General features: G+C 35.7%; 1 protein-coding gene across 4 annotated transcripts in view; it reads left to right on the top strand.

Moving 5' to 3' along the window:
- Positions 1-617: 617 nt before the first annotated feature.
- Positions 618-15,228, top strand: part of LOC149551402 (GYF domain-containing protein) — a 40,683-nt gene continuing 26,072 nt past the window's right edge. For 2 of the 4 annotated variants that reach the window (XM_089786917.1, XM_089786919.1), the window contains exons 1-2: positions 618-811; positions 14,841-14,929. In XM_089786917.1, the coding sequence (XP_089643043.1) occupies positions 754-811; positions 14,841-14,929 (147 nt within the window). In that variant the 5' untranslated portion in view covers positions 618-753. The remainder of the gene's footprint in view (positions 812-14,840; positions 14,930-15,228) is intronic. The other 2 variants (XM_089786918.1, XM_089786920.1) reach the window with 1 other exon arrangement.

Genomic DNA, 15,228 nt, shown 5'->3' on the forward strand with positions numbered 1-15,228 from the left:
CACTTAAAAAAGATAGCACAGAGTAAACCTAACTCTTACCAAAGTTTAACAAACACATCATGATGAAAGAACCCAATACTTTTGATAGAAAGTTCAAATTTAAGAATCTACTTAATCCTCTATACAATAAGAAATATACATAGATAAATATTTTTCTAATACATTTCATCATACTAGTTAATATTTTATATACATTGCATCATACTAGTTACTAATATTTTATATACATTTCATCATACTTTACTTTAGATTCTAGAATAAAGCAAACCATCTCAATCAAAATATAACCAAATTTTGATTACTTTATTTTTAATTTATTATTTATCTTTGATTATCTTTGATTTAGAGACCAAATCATAACTAGTGTACCCTTTCATCCTAGCAACCCAAGCTGAATGAACTTTTTTCTTCCACTCGGGACATGAAATGAGTAGGATGGATACATAACCACTCTACAACTACAACAATACTAATAAACTTTTAGAAAACTAATGCTTCTAATAACGGTGCTTTACCGAAGACAGCCCTTTTGTTTCCACTTACAACACACTCTTCGTGTTGTTCAGGGCTTTTCTAATTTTATTTTCTTTCTAATAATAATACCTTCTTTACACAAATCTGACTTACCCATTTTATTTCCCCTCATTATCGTGAACTCTCTCCCTGCGTTCTGTATTGTTTCTAGCGTTTTAAGGGTTTGTGCGTGCGTAATATTTTTTCTGCGTGTGTACGGGAGGAAGCGGAGCAGGTTTAATGGCTGACAACAAGGCGGAGCTCACACTTAGAAGGATGGATTCATTTAAGGGTAAAGGTACAATATGCACATTTCTATGTTAAAGAGCTTATCTTCTTCTCCATGTCTTTTCGTTATTATTTGCCGTTTACTCCTATGCTCGGCCTTCTGGTTAGTGTCCGTGAAGCATTATTGAAGGGTTTTATTTTACGGCCGATTTCGCCGGCCGTTGTTGTATTTCGGACATTTCTGTCTGATTGGTCGCAGGTTTGGGTTTCACTGCATTGCTGACACTGGATTACAGTAATAACACATTTCTATGAGTTTGTTTTGATAGTCTTTGTTAAAATTAGGGTTTAGGATCAATTCTTTACAGTGGCTGTGGGTTTTGGATTTCTGTTGTTTTTTCGTGGTTGCATCTTGGATAACCTGGAAGACTAAAGTTTTCGAAAAGTGTTGTTTTATGCTTTGATTTTTGAGCAGATTGAGTGCGATTGTGCGGAGGAATTGTCAGCCAGGTGTCATGGATTGAAGTCCCGTTCGTGGCTTTTTTTATGCGGGTTTAAGCTCTTTGTTGCAATGTACTTGGTTTTTGTCACTGTTAAGCCGGTAGTTTGTGATTATATGTGAATCCGAACCTATTGCCGATCAAGTTGACCCTTAGGTGATCATGAAACAAGTTGCTTGAAATATGAATTCTCTATGCGGTACAGAGATAAGCTGATGTTGATGTGATTGCGAAAAGGTGGATTGAGTAATTACAGTTGAGAAATGACAAATTTAATGTGAATACAAAGTGGGTTTAACACAATGGTTAGTCCATTGCATTTGCTTACTCTCCCGATTATGCTACGAATTTGTAATGTGCGAGGCCAAAGTGTTGCTCGAATGCAAATGACTGATGTGCATGGAGCATGCTTCAAAACTTTGACTCATTAAAGCATTTAGTGCACAGATCTAGGTGCTTTCAAATATTTAGCATACTTGCCCTTATTTTTCCTGATTGTTAGAGCTGTTTACTGTGGAATGGTGGCAGCAATACGCAGTATCATGGACACTTTGGGCATGTCTTGATTTGGCCATCTTTATACACAGATTTATGAACTTCGCAGTAGCAGTTCCTTGATATGTAGACAAGCATTTTAGTATTGGCATGGAGCAGAGGTGTCTACTTTAGATGAATATGCCCTGAAAATTTATAAGTTATAACCATTTATTCATCTCTCCGATGACTAGAAAAGAAAATTTGTGACATTTCATATTGTTATGGCTTGAGCTTTGACGTTTTGACCACATTTGATTATCTTTTCTATGAATTGGTAAAGTTATACTTTTTAACTACTTTGGGATCTTCCCTCTCGATTGCATGCCAGCATCATCAGGTATCTTATCTTTGAAGTTTGCCCTAGATTGGTGAACTACCATGTCTATTGAGCTACAGCACGGCTCTTGCAACTGCTAGAGCTTATTTTAGTTGAGGATCATATTTAATTATCATTTTTAGTAGCTTCGTAGCAGATTTTTTGATAAATTTTAAACCATGAGATTTTAATATTTATCATACATTGTCTTGGTTTGGACTGGGCATTTATTTATTTTGTGTATGAGTATTTGTTTGTCCATGACTGCTTTTTTTTTGCCTAGTAGAGTGCCTAAAACTTTAGTTAGGTAGGTTGAGGATTTTTCAAATTACATTAATAGGAAATTCACCTAGGATTTGCATCTGGCATTCGTCTTGTGGATTCCGTGTAATCAATCTGAAGGCTATGTCAGATAGGTTGAACTTTTGTTTTTATAGTATTTTCGCCCGCCTTAACACTAGATAAATGTCCATTGGAATATATCCATGGCCGTAGCTGGATATTCTAGTTTATATCAATATGTTTTCTTTCTAGGAAGCTTTTTGCTTTCTTATAATGAAATGTGATTCTACAATGCAATTATACTTACGTTATGCTAAAAATGATATCAAACAATTAGAACCTCTCCAACAATAACCTGAGCCTTAAATCTCTAAATCATGTAAAAAATTACAATATAATTGTTTCTGACAAAACATAATTTAATAATTTATACAGGCAACAAAAATTTGTCTAGTATCTTTCAAATTTTGGGAACCAGTAGGAACTCAGCAAACCTTGGTCAATACTATATTACTTTATGTGACATGTAAGTTGGTAATAACATTTTGAAGTCTTGGTTGTTACTCTTAACAGCATGGTTGGCGGAAATGTATTAATTTTGTCTGTTTGTCAGCTTTTGAAGTGCTTAACATTATGCTTAACATAAAGCTGTTAGAAATGTTTTTCATATATTATGATTGAATTTCATGGATCCTTATCCTCAAGTTGATGAGAAACTTTGACAATGTTTTGATGGATAGGGAAAGTTAAAGATACTCTTTTGATGCCAGTTTCAATTCCGTTTCTCTTGTGTGTAGTCTCATTCTTCTGTTGTTTTAAATTGCTGCTAAAGGTTTTGGACAGTCACATTGCCCCTGTATTTGTTACTCTCCTTTTCAAGCTTGATAAAGTAAACAGAATCATACAAGATTTTATGTAAAATGGAAGTATTTGTGTTTCGTCAAGTACATTGGCGTCCTTTGTATATTCAATGGTTTGCAAATGCTGTGACATGTGTCAAAGAGGAAGCTGGTAGCATAGGAGTCTTTCTCCCATTGTGTGCAATTTTCTCTTTATCCACTTGTACAAAACTCTTGTATGCAGATGTATACACAGGTCTTGATTTGTTTTTAATGTTTAATATATTTAATGTCCAGCATACCCTTACATAAGCCATCCTCCCTTCTCCATGGGATATTCTCAGCAATGACAATTAAATTCATCAAGTTTTCTGTAAATTCTATCTAATAGTCTTTGTAGTAATAAACAATATAGTATTATTGATAAAGGAGATCCAATTTTAATATTGAAAATATCTACTCCTGGTAGATCATGCATCTAAACTTGTACAAGGTTAGGTATTAGAGGAACTAGGAGGCTGGTTATTTTGTCATGAAGTCAAGGGATTAGTGTCCAAGGCTTTGGTTCTATACATGGTACATGCTCTTTGAATTTTCGAAAACAATTTATTTTAATTAATATTGTGTCTTGAGACTCTGCTGTTCGTTTTGAGGTTGGAATATGAGTTTCAGGTGGGCTTTGCAAGTAACTTTTCTTGGCTAAGTGATGGTGTATGTAGAATGGAAAGAGCATTTGGTCATTTTGTTCACCAATAACAATATAAAGTTGACTTTTATTTAATTTTTCCTTTTTATCGTTACTGTTTTATCATATGTTTAGAAATGACACAACAACAGAAAAAATATGACTATGGGCAGGCTTAAATATGACACACTTGATGCATTATATTGTGATTAAAAAATGGTTAGGACTCTCAATGGTGCCATTTGATTTCCATTCTCTTTAGTTTCATCAAATATCTTAAGTGGTACCTGTCCATAGTTGCCTACTTTTTTGCTCCATTCTTAACATTATTTTAGATTTATTTGCTGTGGAATCTTTTTACATCTTATCACATCAAGGGGCCACTTCTTTGATTTTCTTTCTCAATAACGAGTTAATTTTTGAGAAGAGGGAGTTAGGGTTTCTTGAAACATTTAGGTTTAAAATAAATGAATAATAAATCACTTATTGTGCTCCATATGAGGTATTGGCTATTGAAAGGGGTCATTGACTACCTCAATATTAGAAATGTCTAAATGTTATTTGTCATGTCCCCTTTTCAAATAATTAAAAAATAATAATCTTTGCTAAGGCAGGCAGGCCCAAGAAAGTGAAGTTTCGGAAAAAGGGGGTTAATCTTTGGAAACCGTTGGACTAATAAATGAAAATTATTATTAAAATAAGTTTCATTAACCTCTCTTGGATGTGAGTTACAGAATTAAAAAAAAGAAAATCTTTGCTAAGGCAGGCAGGCCCAAGAAAGTGAAGTTTCGGAAAAAGGGGGTTAATCTTTGGAAACCGTTGGACTAATAAATGAAAATTATTATTAAAATAAGTTTTATTAACCTCTCTTGGACGTGAGTTACAGTTATGCCCTCTTTTAAGGGGTTTGGAGGCATTTTGGGCTCATTCCAGACTTGATTTTCGCTCATTCTTTGTTATTCTTCAGAGGCTGCCAAACCTGTGGAGAAGGAGACCCAAGAACGGGAGTTTGCAGGTTTCCAGGGAGACCCAAGAACGGGAGTTTGCAGGTTTCCAAGAAGGCTAAGGACGGGAGTTTGAAGCCATTCCATGTGCATGCTCATACAGAGTTTGCCTTTGTGCTGAACAGTGCAGATTTGTGAGTTTCCGGGTGTATTTTTGTAAGAGTTTGGTGTTTCCGGTTGAGTATTTCATATCAGTTTTGGTTGCTGCTGTATTATATACTTTAAGCTGTTAAAATAGAGCTGAATATATATATTGGGACGTGATTAAACTTTTGAGATAGTTTATTAGTGTTGTGTGGTGTTTCCGGGCATTTTTGTGTTAATTTCGGGAGCCCGATGAGCATAGTTTTTGCCCTACATTTTCGAGCTGTTGTGTAAAGGCTATACGGATCTGGAAATGTCAATTTGTAGGCTGTTATGCTGCTGAACGTTCTGTAAAAATTTCCATTTTCAGATTTATTAATAATTTGTGAAGTTGTGAAGCCTTTAGCACTATTTTCAACATACCCGATTTGGGGTTTCTTAAGAAATTTGGTGGATCTTTGTGATATCAGTTGTTTGATCTTAAAGATCTGATTAAAGGTTGGAAATATCATAAAAAATCAGAAAAGGGACATTACAGTGGTATCAGAGCCATGATCTTGCCAGCCTGAGGGTTTGTAGAAGTTTGCAGAAGTTTGCATGTCAGTTTTGACAACTACCCAGATCTTGCATGTCAGTTTTGACAACTACCCAGATCTTGCATGTCATAATTTGGTGGTTGCATGTTGTTTCTAATCAGTTGCATGTCCAAATCTATGGTTGCATGCTACTTCTAATCATTTGCATGTTAGTTCTTGGTGTTTGAAGAAGTTATATCCTATTGGGGTTACACTCTACTTTATCCAGAATGGACAGGTATAGTACAGAGTCTCAGAGGAAACAATCTTGGACAACTGATAGCCAGAGTCAAAATAGTAGAAAGGATGGTTATTTAGACATTCGAGATAAACTTATGAAAATAAGCCATGACATGTCTAAACAGTTGGTTGAGCACCACCGCATAAATGACATGTTATCTGACCCAGCTAAGGTGGATAAGTTGACTGGATTTCTATTTGGCAGATTTTCTCACAGGACAGATGACACAATTCCCAAGAACTTGCATGAGGAGTTTGAGAAACTAGCTGATAGCCAGGTAGAGGTCTCAGATTCTACTCTGCCACAGGAGGTGGTGGGAAATGATATCACACAGATTGATAGTAACAGTCAACTTGATACTCAAATTGAGACAATTGTTTATAGGTCATCAAAGGGTGATGCCACAGGTATTCAAGATGGTATAGTTACAACAGGCAGTGACTACAGTGTAGTGGGTTCAGATGATGATTATGAGGATGTTGTTGTGCAGGATGGTGAGATACCTGGTAGAGATGAGCAGACATTGAGCATTCATGACTTTGCTGAGAAAGAGTACCAGGCGCAGTTAGATGCTTCATCACATGAGGTTGAGGCAGGTAGTACTTCACATGATTTATCCCGCCAGCTGAAGGTGAGTGAAGATAGTATTGTGACTTCATTACCTCATCATGATAGGTATGTGGAGTTAGTTGGTATTGGTCATATTACTCAGGTGAGGAGTTTGCTTGAGTTACCAGTTGATTCTAGTTTACGGATATGGACTCGAGATTGTTATATTGGTGTTTGGGATTCAGTTGACTGGAGATCTTTAACACTTTTTGGTAGCAGTGTTTGTTTGGGTGCTATCATGGATTTGATTAGCAGATTACACGGTGTTGTCTTTTCTTGTGCCAGTATCTTGTCTGATGTTGGTATTAGTTTTTATACACCGGTGTTGGGCTTTGTTCATATATCCAGTCGACCATACTTGCTGGAATGTGTTGATGATATTTCATATTTGGCAGTGTGTATAGATGAGTCCCAGGATCATATTGGCATTGATGACATCCAGGAGGATGCAGTGGGCAGTTTTGAAGACTTAGTTTCCTTGGGTACAGAGGAGTTGGACAGCAATGCTAATGTTTTTGATACTCCGTATGTTGATATGAGCTTTAGATTTGATTCACAGGATATGGATGGTAATACTCTAGAGACTAGTAACTTTGAGGACACTCCTTCAGACAGTGCATCAGAGGAGGTTTGTAGGAGACAGTCAAGCCAGTACCATCATGTGTCTAATCAGTTGAGAGTTAGTGACCAAGACATTGCTATCACTTGCCAACATTTCGATGCTGCTCGTCAGTTGTTAGCAGTTTATGGATGGGGTTCTCCTACTAGTGATGAGCAGGGAGGAAGTTATCTTTCCTTGACAGAGATCCACTCTTTATGGGAGGCTATTCGGATTTTGAGACAGAATTATATGCAGTTGGTAGCTGACAGATATTATCTTATGGAGTGGGGTAGTAAAGCATATGATGCATTGTTGGCCAAGGAAGATGAGGTGAGTGAGCTTACTGAGCAGCTTGAGGTGACTTCTGAGATTCTTGAGAGTACACAGTTGGCTTTCAAGGAGTCACAGTTTCATTTGGCTAAGGTGACCATGGAGTTAGAGCGACTACAGTCTTTATCTAATTCTATACAGTCACAAGCTATGGTGTTTGATGATTCAAGGATGTCCATGGCTGAGATTGTCAGAGACAGTGGAGATGGGGATGCATCCATCCTTGATACTAACATTGGCATATCAGGTTCATTCCCACTAGAGTCAGGTTTAGTTGAGTTGGGTATTGTAGCAGATTATTGTATGCCTGACAGGGTGGTGGCCTCTAGTACTGAAGGCACAGAGACTAGAGATGTATCAAAGGTCATGTGTGATGTTGGTGAGTCGACAGTTGGCATGGTTCCTGCTAGTAATACTACTCCTTTGGTGATATCTTTGGAGGTAGTAGTCAGTTCCAACATGGTTGATGATCAATTGCAGTTAGTTTCATCTGGATTACAGTTTGAGCCACTGACTGAGATTGGCGCATTCTATCAACATTACACTGTGAGGTACGCTCATCAATTTACCTTTGATGACCATGTTGATGAGATTATGACACAGAAATGTACTTTGTTTCCTAGTGCTTATCATCAGTTATGGAATAGTTTGATGCCTCGAGATGAGAGTTGTGATGGGCACGACATGGCGACAGGTTCTGTAGTTGATAGCTTGATAATACATGACTTAGAGCAGGAGTTTTGGAGTGATGCTTCAGCAAGTGTTGTTATTGATTCTACTCCTTTGGCTATGACATCTCCTGACTTAGCTAGTGATCAGTCACAGTGGGTTGTATCACTTGTTCATGGTGAGCTATTGACTGAGGTTGGTTTTTTTAATCAACATTATATTGCAGGGTATGTACATCAGTTAACAATTGATCCTTATGCTGAGGAGTTGATGGCAGGAAAATTTGGTTTGGGTTCCATTTCTTGTTGTTTATCTTGTGATGGCTTTTCACCATCAAGGGTGCATGGGAGTTATGGTTATGAGATAGTGGCCAATGATCTACAGAGTTGTGTTGACTGCAGGAGTTGTACAGTGTGTGGATTCTCCATACTTGGTATAGTTTCATTTGAGAGCATTCACCATTGTTGCAGAGTTGGATTGTACATTCCATATAGGCCAGTGGAATGCATTGATGGTATTTACTATGTTGGTAGTCCACTTTACTTGGGTTTTGATATTCTAAGAGTTTGTGTCTCATGGGTTTTTGACTGTGGTAATGGTGATTTTGGAGTTTGGTTGAGCTATAATTGCCAGTTTGATTATGGATTCCTCTTGGTCATATTGCAGAGGATCTTGCAGGAGTCTGTGTTAATTGGTAGTAGTATAGTTCATGACTACATTTGGGATCCAGGAGGATTGATTGGTTTATTGTTTAGCCATTGCTTGAGGACAAGCAATGTTTGGGAGGGGAGGACTTGTCATGTCCCCTTTTCAAATAATTAAAAAATAATAATCTTTGCTAAGGCAGGCAGGCCCAAGAAAGTGAAGTTTCGGAAAAAGGGGGTTAATCTTTGGAAACCGTTGGACTAATAAATGAAAATTATTATTAAAATAAGTTTCATTAACCTCTCTTGGATGTGAGTTACAGAATTAAAAAAAAGAAAATCTTTGCTAAGGCAGGCAGGCCCAAGAAAGTGAAGTTTCGGAAAAAGGGGGTTAATCTTTGGAAACCGTTGGACTAATAAATGAAAATTATTATTAAAATAAGTTTTATTAACCTCTCTTGGACGTGAGTTACAGTTATGCCCTCTTTTAAGGGGTTTGGAGGCATTTTGGGCTCATTCCAGACTTGATTTTCGCTCATTCTTTGTTATTCTTCAGAGGCTGCCAAACCTGTGGAGAAGGAGACCCAAGAACGGGAGTTTGCAGGTTTCCAGGGAGACCCAAGAACGGGAGTTTGCAGGTTTCCAAGAAGGCTAAGGACGGGAGTTTGAAGCCATTCCATGTGCATGCTCATACAGAGTTTGCCTTTGTGCTGAACAGTGCAGATTTGTGAGTTTCCGGGTGTATTTTTGTAAGAGTTTGGTGTTTCCGGTTGAGTATTTCATATCAGTTTTGGTTGCTGCTGTATTATATACTTTAAGCTGTTAAAATAGAGCTGAATATATATATTGGGACGTGATTAAACTTCTGAGATAGTTTATTAGTGTTGTGTGGTGTTTCCGGGCATTTTTGTGTTAATTTCGGGAGCCCGATGAGCATAGTTTTTGCCCTACATTTTCGAGCTGTTGTGTAAAGGCTATACGGATCTGGAAATGTCAATTTGTAGGCTGTTATGCTGCTGAAAGTTCTGTAAAAATTTCCATTTTCAGATTTATTAATAATTTGTGAAGTTGTGAAGCCTTTAGCACTATTTTCAACATACCCGATTTGGGGTTTCTTAAGAAATTTGGTGGATCTTTGTGATATCAGTTGTTTGATCTTAAAGATCTGATTAAAGGTTGGAAATATCATAAAAAATCAGAAAAGGGACATTACATTATTGACCGAGAGATGATACAGGAATCTTTTTTTATATTCTGCAAAGGGGAAGTACATATATATTGAGCTTGTAATCTTTAGCTCTTCCCCTCAAGGAGTAAGGGGAACTTATCTCCATTTCAAGTGAAACATGGATTTTATTTCTTAAACCTAGGGTTACAGAAAAGAACAAAATGTCATCTTATTTCTATATATGGCTAGTTACTTAGGTTCATACCATTATTTGGTGGCACGTCACATCGGAAGAATCAAAATTCATGACTGCATGAACCCGTGCAGTATCTGCTGCAAAGTACTGGGTTTGTCCTGTTACTGAGTTATGCAGTAAACTAAAACCTGCCAATCTACTTACATCCAGAATACAGAATTATGTTTTATTCAACAAGCTCAGGAGCACACCAAACTTTTCTAATTCATCTCTACGTGTATATAATTCAAATAAGTGATGTCATTCTGACAAATAAGGTCATGTGTTTTGCCAGTCCATTGTTGGAATATTATAACTAATTTCCATAATGTAACTATTGTGTATGACTGTCTCCCGGAAATCTTTATCCTGTTCCCTCAATATATTGTTCAAATATAAACATGGGTTGCCACTCAGTATCCAAGTTAGAGAGTAAATCAAAACCTCACCATTCTCTACTTCCACCCTGAATACAAATATAATAATTTATTGGACATCAAACTCAGCTAATTCACCTCTACAAAAATATGAACCAATTAAAGGGTGTCATGATGACATAGATGGTCCAAATGTGTTTTACCTAGCCATTTAGGGACAACCAAACTTTATAATTTTATTGATTCCCATAATTTAAATAATTTCAGTAATGAATCACCTTGTACAAAGTGAATATAAAGAGCACAAATGAAGGAAAAATGTAGAGTTTGCACCCTAACTTCAAATTGTTGGCTTGTAACAAGCTCAAATCTGGGTCTATCAAAGCTTTTTTAGGAAAACCATCAAACGAATTTGGGAGACTGAGTCCACTAGCTGTGCCTTTGAGCAATTAATTATTTGGATGACAAACATCAGCCCAAACAAAAACCAAAGTCACATGGATAATTACTACTGAAATAACTGCATCTCAAGTTCATGCATTCTTTGAAAGCCTATCTTGCTAAAAACCAAAAAGCCATAACCAGAAGAACTAAAATTCCTTGTGTAAAAAGACATCAATAATCGAGATTCCAGGACAAGTACAAGATTAAGATTGTTTTGGTGTGAAATAAAAAAATTTGATAATGAGGATAAGCCTCAGAGCTAAGCAGTAAACTATGTTTACAATAATCAGTGATTTCTTAAGTCTACTATGTATTTGCATTCAAAGCAAAGATTAACAACTTTGTACTAGATTGTTTTGGCATGAAAACAATTTGGTAATCAGGATAAGCCTCAGAGCTAAGCAGTAAACTGTATTTAGCATAATGAGTTATTTCTGAAGTCTACCATGTGCTTGTATTCAAAGCAAAGATTAAAAACTTTGTTTGACTGTGAAATCATCCATATATTAGGCCCATTGGGTATTTGTTTCTAGGTGACATATCTTAAACATATTCATCTGAAAAATGCTGAGATATCAATGTTAAGGCACTTATTACACCAAAATCCAGATAGGCATCTTGAGATTGATATCTTATTTCTCATGCACATATATGCATATATGTATCTCTTTATATGAGCTAATGTCTAAATGTATATGTGCATCTATAAGATATTTGAGTTAATGCATAAATACTTTTCTTTTCTTTCTTAAAACACCGAATAACTGATTAATTCAAGGTTGCACGGGTACGTGGGTACGAGAATGGGAACGGGTACGAGTACGCATAGTTTTCAAAATAGGGGACGGGGGTACGTGTAGGCCTAATTTTTTTCTATATAATTAATATTTTATAGAAAATATAAAAATCAAAATATATGTCATGAGTCATGACATTGGGCATTCAAAACAAGAAATTTGAAAATATGAGCCATAAGTCAAATTATAATATATATATATATATATACACACACATATGCTATTGCTGAATGTTTAATGTTTAAAGTATTTTTCATAATAGGGGACAGAGGTACTTAGGTATGTCAAACTTATTTTAAAAATATACTTTTTTATTTATAAAAAATCTGAAATTATGAGTCATGGCAATGGTTTTTCAAAACAAGAACAGTGATAAAGTTTGCAAATGTAATGTATTGTTTTCAGTTTCAGATTTGCTATATGTTTGAAATAATAATACATGATAAATGCTTAGATGCATAGCAAAGAAGGCAGACTTTAAACATGAACAAAAAGATCCTAAATCATATGACAATGACATATTGCAAATGATAAATTTATGACTTGAACAATGATAAAGTTTATTGTTAATGAGTATCAAAGTTTCAAACTGATTTGGTATTGAATTAAGGTTGATAAACAACAAGCTAATACAAAAATTAAAAAACCAAAAAAAAAAAAATCAGAATCTTAATCAAGGTCCTTAGCTATGATGCTCTCCACCGAGTACCCGGTACGTGGGATACGTGTACCCAGTACTTGGGTACATGGGTACGAGTACCAGGGGTGTGGGTACGAGTACCCATGCAACCTTGGATTAATTAAGTTAACAAATTCATACACCTTTTATAGAATCTTAATTTGGTGTTTTACATTTCAAACTATTTATATGTCATCTTATTAAATTTAGTAATGATGTTTGGTTAAATTGCTGTTTATGGTTCACCATTGTTATTTTTTGGTTTAAAATAAGGCTGGATATTATTTGTGAACCACTCATTGACATTATATGCCACCTCCACCATCCCCCACATACAGCTATGGGTTACTCCTGTTGGTTTAATTATCAACCTCAGAACTTCCTATGAAAATGTAGACCCAAGTTTTCAGGAAGAGCTTATTTGGCTAGTATAGGCATGCTTCCATATTTTACAATTGGTCTTACAAATGTTGAGGCTAAATGATATCTGCCTTTTAGTCAGTAGAAGTGGTGATGTATGAGGTGCAGCTACTTTCTGGTTATTTGGAGGGCTGGAAACTTGTGGGTCTTAAAAATATTCTCATTAGTATCCTTATTTATGATTTCCATGTTGCCTTAGGTGGAAAGCAATTGTCATGCTTGCTGCATATTAAAAAACTTGATTGCCACCTTCATGGATAGCTACATGATTATATGCCTCAAAGTCTTCAGGATGTGCTTGGTGTCAAAGTCAGATTGCATTTTTTTGTCTCTCAAGGTACGATCCCTAGGTTGCTGATACAGATACGGGTATGAGAACATGGTACATGGGTGTGGGCATAAATTTTTTTTTGCGCTTGGGTATGTGGGTTTGATGTACAAAAAATTAATTTTAAAAAGTAAAGAAATATACATAATTGTAAAACTAAATACATTTGATAGTATGGTACTTTTTTATTGTATAATGCTAAATACCAAAGATTAATATTGAATACCAATTGATAGTTTAGAATTTTAATATCAAGTCATATGTCTAATGTATATCATATATGTCTAGGAACATGATTCAAATGAGAATTATTACAGTTACAAAGCAATTTAAGTATTTGAGTATGCAAAGATGCACACCACCTTATTGGAAGAGAGAAGTTTCTCGATTTAAATAAGTTTGCAAATCTAGAATTACAAGTTAACCAAAGTAGCTAAAGTCTTTAGTTTTAGAGATGCAAGAAACTTTTGAGATGAAATTCTATGCCTTGGTGCACCCTAAGTTATTCACCTTGGGTGCACTGTGGTTATGCATGTACGCACCCACAACACACTTGGGCCATATCCAAACCAGGCCGAACTCAATCTAGGTGTGGGGGTCCTATCCGACATACATTGCAATTAAGTATGATCCAAATTTCAATCTCTTGGTAGTGTGTGCACCCACGACACTCTTGGGGTGTACCAAACCTGGGCGAACCCAATCCAGGTGCAGGGGTCCTATCATATGTACGTTGTAACTAAGTATGATCCAAATCTCAGTCTCTTGGTACTGGTGCAACACGAGCATCAGGGGGGTGTTGTAATGTACTACATATAGTAAGTTGAAATGCTAGTTATGAAATGATTAATTATAGTATAAGAACTAATAATACCAAATACTTGAATGTAGCAAAATTGCAACGTAGTAACATAATACAACATACATTATACTATACTTGAACTACATTGAATATTGAATTACTGTTAAAGATTCAAATTATTGGCGAATAGAAGCTTCTGATTTATATTATATAAAAATGCTTTTACTTCATGTTGATTTTGTTCGGTGATGGGGAATGTCTAGACATCCTTGGGATGGTTGAGGGACACCTGGGCATGACATGTATGTCTTGGGGGCGTCTGGACGTTGCTGCGTCTTGGTGGTGTCTTGACAAAGCAAAGGTGGCACAATGGCGGTGGTGGGGTGTGGGGCACATCCACATGTTACAGCGCGAAAGATAATTGCACAATTATACAAAGAAAAAGTGAAACTGTGACATGGATATTGTTGCAAACATTCTTGTTCATGAGCCAAAAAGGTAAAAGAATTAAGAGTATTAAACTGAAGTTTAATTCAACATGGAGCAATCTGACATTTGATATATCCTATGGCTATATCTTTCTAGCCTTTTTTAGCTTAGTAGTTCATTTGCATTTGGTTCAAATCATGATGTTAGTTGCTATTCTGTGAGAATATTCTATAAAAGACAAATTTGAACAATATTCTCTCTTCTTACATGTGAGACTTAATTCTTAATATAAGATTTTTCAGAGTTGGATGAGATTGTCTATGCAGTAAAATCATTTATGAACTTCTGAAATTAGATTTGAATTAAAAAAATTCATATGAGAGTTATTTAACCATCATTTATAAGGCCTGTGAAATCCTATATTTTTAACAGTAATATTATATATATGTTTAATAGCGTTCTGATCTATATATATATATATTTATATCTTTGCAATGGTTTCAGATCTGCATGGCTTTGAGAATTCCATTCCTTTGTCCCCACAGTGGCTACTTCCAAAGCCAGGGGAGAATAAACTGGGAGTTACAACAGGGGTATGTTTTTGTCTTGCACATCTCACTTTTTGTTTTTACAATGAAACTTTGAATAATTCTGTATTGATGTTGTGCATTCTATATGTCTACTTCGTTACTTGTCCAGTGGAATATTTTAACATGAGATGTATTTAATGTGTTTTTGAAATTTAGTATAGCCTCATTGTTTGCAGGGTAGCTGTTTTTATGGTTGTTTCAGAGATGATGTTTATCTATAGGATGATTTGACCGCAATTTTTCTGGTTCAATATTGTGCTTTGTTTGTCATTTTATTTTTTTGATTTTTATGTTCTGAGTTG

This window comes from Cupressus sempervirens, chromosome 6 (assembly GCF_028749045.1).
Source record: "Cupressus sempervirens isolate cs-2001-9-10 chromosome 6, ASM2874904v1, whole genome shotgun sequence".
Classification (NCBI taxonomy): Eukaryota; Viridiplantae; Streptophyta; class Pinopsida; order Cupressales; family Cupressaceae; genus Cupressus; species Cupressus sempervirens.